The 3,170-nt window shown below is 51.6% G+C and overlaps 1 protein-coding gene across 1 annotated transcript; it reads left to right on the top strand.

Annotated features, from left to right (window-relative positions):
* On the top strand, nt 1-1,852 carry CTHT_0032220 (uncharacterized protein; the record flags this gene model as incomplete). Its single annotated transcript, XM_006693600.1, has 2 exons — nt 1-720; nt 785-1,852. 2 exons carry the CDS (start codon nt 1-3, stop codon nt 1,850-1,852), a joined length of 1,788 nt encoding a protein of 595 aa, XP_006693663.1.
* Nucleotides 1,853-3,170: the final 1,318 nt, after the last annotated feature.

Genomic DNA, 3,170 nt, shown 5'->3' with positions numbered 1-3,170 from the left:
ATGACCGTGGCTTGCGCTTTCATGGACTCGAGTTGGAGTGCGCGTCCGCTCGACCCCGGACCCGTCGGGGACAAAGATTCCGTTGCGACCACTTCCGTTCCGCCTTCAACAGCCCTTTCAAACTCTGCATCGCCCTTTTCAGCCATGAACGAGCTCGCTGAACTTGCTGCCGCCTCGCGACGGGCTCTGTACGAAACGCGGCCCTCTGTCGCTGACGACGCGCCTGCCCCCCACACCATGTCCCCTTCCCGTCATAATGCCGGCCACCAACATGTCACCGGCTCCCGCACCCACGATGCCCGACCCCAGCATACCCCGATTGAGGATGGTTATGCGCCACAGCCCTCGGCGCCCCGGCATCATACCTTGTCGCGCAGCAATTCGCAGGGAACCATCAGCTCAGCCGACAACGCTGACCTCGTGTTTACCCCGCCAACATATGGTGTGAGGTACAGCCCTAATAGCGGGAGCGCTCACAGTTCGAATCAAGAAAACCAGCTGCTACGATTGTCTCAGATTGCCGCTGCGCAGGAGCGGATTCCAGAGGACAAGGTGGATCGGGACATTGGGAACGGGCTGCTGTCGAGGAAGAGAATGGCAGACGGCATGGCGAAGCATACGCGCGAGCTGTCTAATGCTTCGCCCAAGGAAATACTCGGTCATTCGAGAAACCCTAGTGCTGTCAGCGTGGCTTCGACTACAGGAAGTCGCATCGGAGAGGTACTTCCATTATTCCTGTCTTTCCCGACCCTGTCACAAGGAGACTGACCCATTGTCTCAACAGTTATCTGCTGAATTGAAAGCGCGACTCTCTTATGCCATGGTGAAGGTCAACCATGGCTGGCAATCTCACACGATAGACCAAATAGAATCACTAACCTCACAGGCTACTTCTCCATGCTCAACTGCATCCACGATCCATTTGAGGAACGGTTCGTCTTCGAGCCCTCAGCTTTGCAATGCTCTCTACCAGCACGGCAGCAACGCTACACCGGCTACAGGGCGTCATCCGCTTCCAGATCGTCCCATTGACTCGCACTGGACGGATTCCCCTCACTCGACATCCAGGGGGAGCTCAGTATCACCTATCAAGAGCTCTCAGGGGCTCGCTCCTCCGGTCTCTATCCAGCCTTCTCACTCCTTCAATAACCCTCGCAGGACGTCCAATTTGAGCCAACCTCCCTCATTCCTTTCTAACTCACATCAATCATCACCGTATTCCGGGTCCAACCCAACGAACTCTTACCTCACAACCACACGCCAGAGGTCAGCTCTCTCTGAGGGCATCCTCGTTTCTCCTCACACCAATGTTCGTGAACAGGACGCGATAGAATCACTCCTCTTTATGAGCAGCCCAGGAAACTCAGCCAACCTCAAGCACGCCTTTCCCCCATCTTCTTCTCAGCCTCTTCCCTCTGGTCACGCCCCGCCACAGCGCACTGCTTTGCCCACATCTCAGCCGCGCAAAAGTCTGCCAACAGGAAGACACACCCAGCATTCCCGCACCCAGTCTCAGACGCAAAAGCGTGTTGGGTTCGAGAAGTCGCCCAGGGTGATAGATAACGACGATGACTTTGGTTCGCCCATGTCCGTGACGCGGAGTACTCCTCAGAGGAAACGCTTGAATGGTGGTAGCCATGGAGAGTCGCAAGCACAAACGACCCGTCTTAAGCAGATGCCTGTTTCTCAGGGTCTGACTGTGTCTAAACCGCATCCTGTCATGGCAGATGAAGACATCGATCGGATGCTAGATGAGAAGGTTGCGGCTGGGGATGACTCAGACTCTGATGCAGAGATCCAGATTCCCGTGTCACGGACGCATCGAGAGGGTTCCGACTCGGTTGGGTCTTGATGAAGTGACAAGAGAGTGGTTGGTTTTCTGCAATCTGGGCTTTGCCCCTGGGAGTTGAATCTACGCATCGATATCTAAGTGCCATTCCTGTCAACGATCTGATGTGTCGGGTATTCTGCTTTTCACCTATACAGCTCCTCATCGTGTAATCTTCATCGGCAGGGAGGTGTAAGGATGTCCTTTGAGGTCTTGTGTTGGTTGCTATGGCTGGGTGCATCTTTCCATGGCGTTCGGATGGTTGCTTTATCAGAGAATTTCTCGCCATGCCCCCTTCATCAGGCGGCAGGAGCATATAAAGTAGCATGGGTACGGGCGGTGCGAATCAAAGAGCATTGTTCTGCAAAAGTGTTGGCATTGTCAACCTTCGTTTCTTGAACTCCAAATGCTAGGCCACCCAGGAGTGCTGTGATTTAAGCTTCGTTGAACTGTGTTGATGCGCACTTCTTTGTGTGGTTGCTGCTAACACTTAGGTTCTGGCTTATAAACTACCCCTAGGTGCTCAATCTCTGAATGTTCTATGCGCCCACTTATAGGTAGGTATTTATTTGAAGCTAAATGTTGGATGAGGCTGCGGTTAAGCAAGTATCTTTATTTTTTTTCCCCAGCCTCATTGAGCCTTTCACTGACCAGCCATTCAATTGTCTCCATGCTGTTGTGCATGTGTCAGCATGTGCACTGCCCTGGCCAGCAAGCCATTAATGCTGATTCTTGCAGCCACAAAACCTCCGATGACATGCAGGTGATGGGAGTTTTAAGTGCTGTGATTTGGTGACTCAATATGAGAACAACCCATTGTCCAAGTCTGTACCCTCTCAGATTGACCCCTGAGAAGCAATGGCTTTCCAAGACACAAGTCCTGCATTATAACTAGTCCCATAGTCCACCAGTCTGAAGCCACCTGGGTCTCTAAGATTACACTTTTGTTAACCACAAATAGTCCACTTATACATCTTGTCCTATACCCGACAAGATGAAGTAGGGCACGCATATTATTTGATTGGACGTCAAAGAGCCCCTGAGACATCTCTACGCCCCAGTTCGTAACCCTCTAGGTGTTGAAAGGGTTAACAGAGCAAGCACGTTCTTCGGGGCACGACAAGCGGTTCACTTCTTCAGCTACACAATCTTTTTCTTCATTTTTAACAGGTGTGCCAGCACTTTTGCAAATTTTGTTCCTTTTTCCTTTGCTTTCTTTTGTCTACAGCTTTTCGCCTTAGCAAAGCAACAGCTTTTTCTATTAACCCAACTACAATTGTTTGCGAAGTTCCATACTGTCTTCTACCTAGCAAATCACCTATTAGCGGTTTTCATCGTCACC

The sequence above is a fragment of the Thermochaetoides thermophila genome (assembly GCF_000221225.1).
Source record: "Thermochaetoides thermophila DSM 1495 unplaced genomic scaffold scf7180000011816, whole genome shotgun sequence".
NCBI classification, from domain to species: domain Eukaryota; kingdom Fungi; phylum Ascomycota; class Sordariomycetes; order Sordariales; family Chaetomiaceae; genus Thermochaetoides; species Thermochaetoides thermophila.
This window is presented reverse-complemented; position numbering and strand designations above follow the sequence as displayed.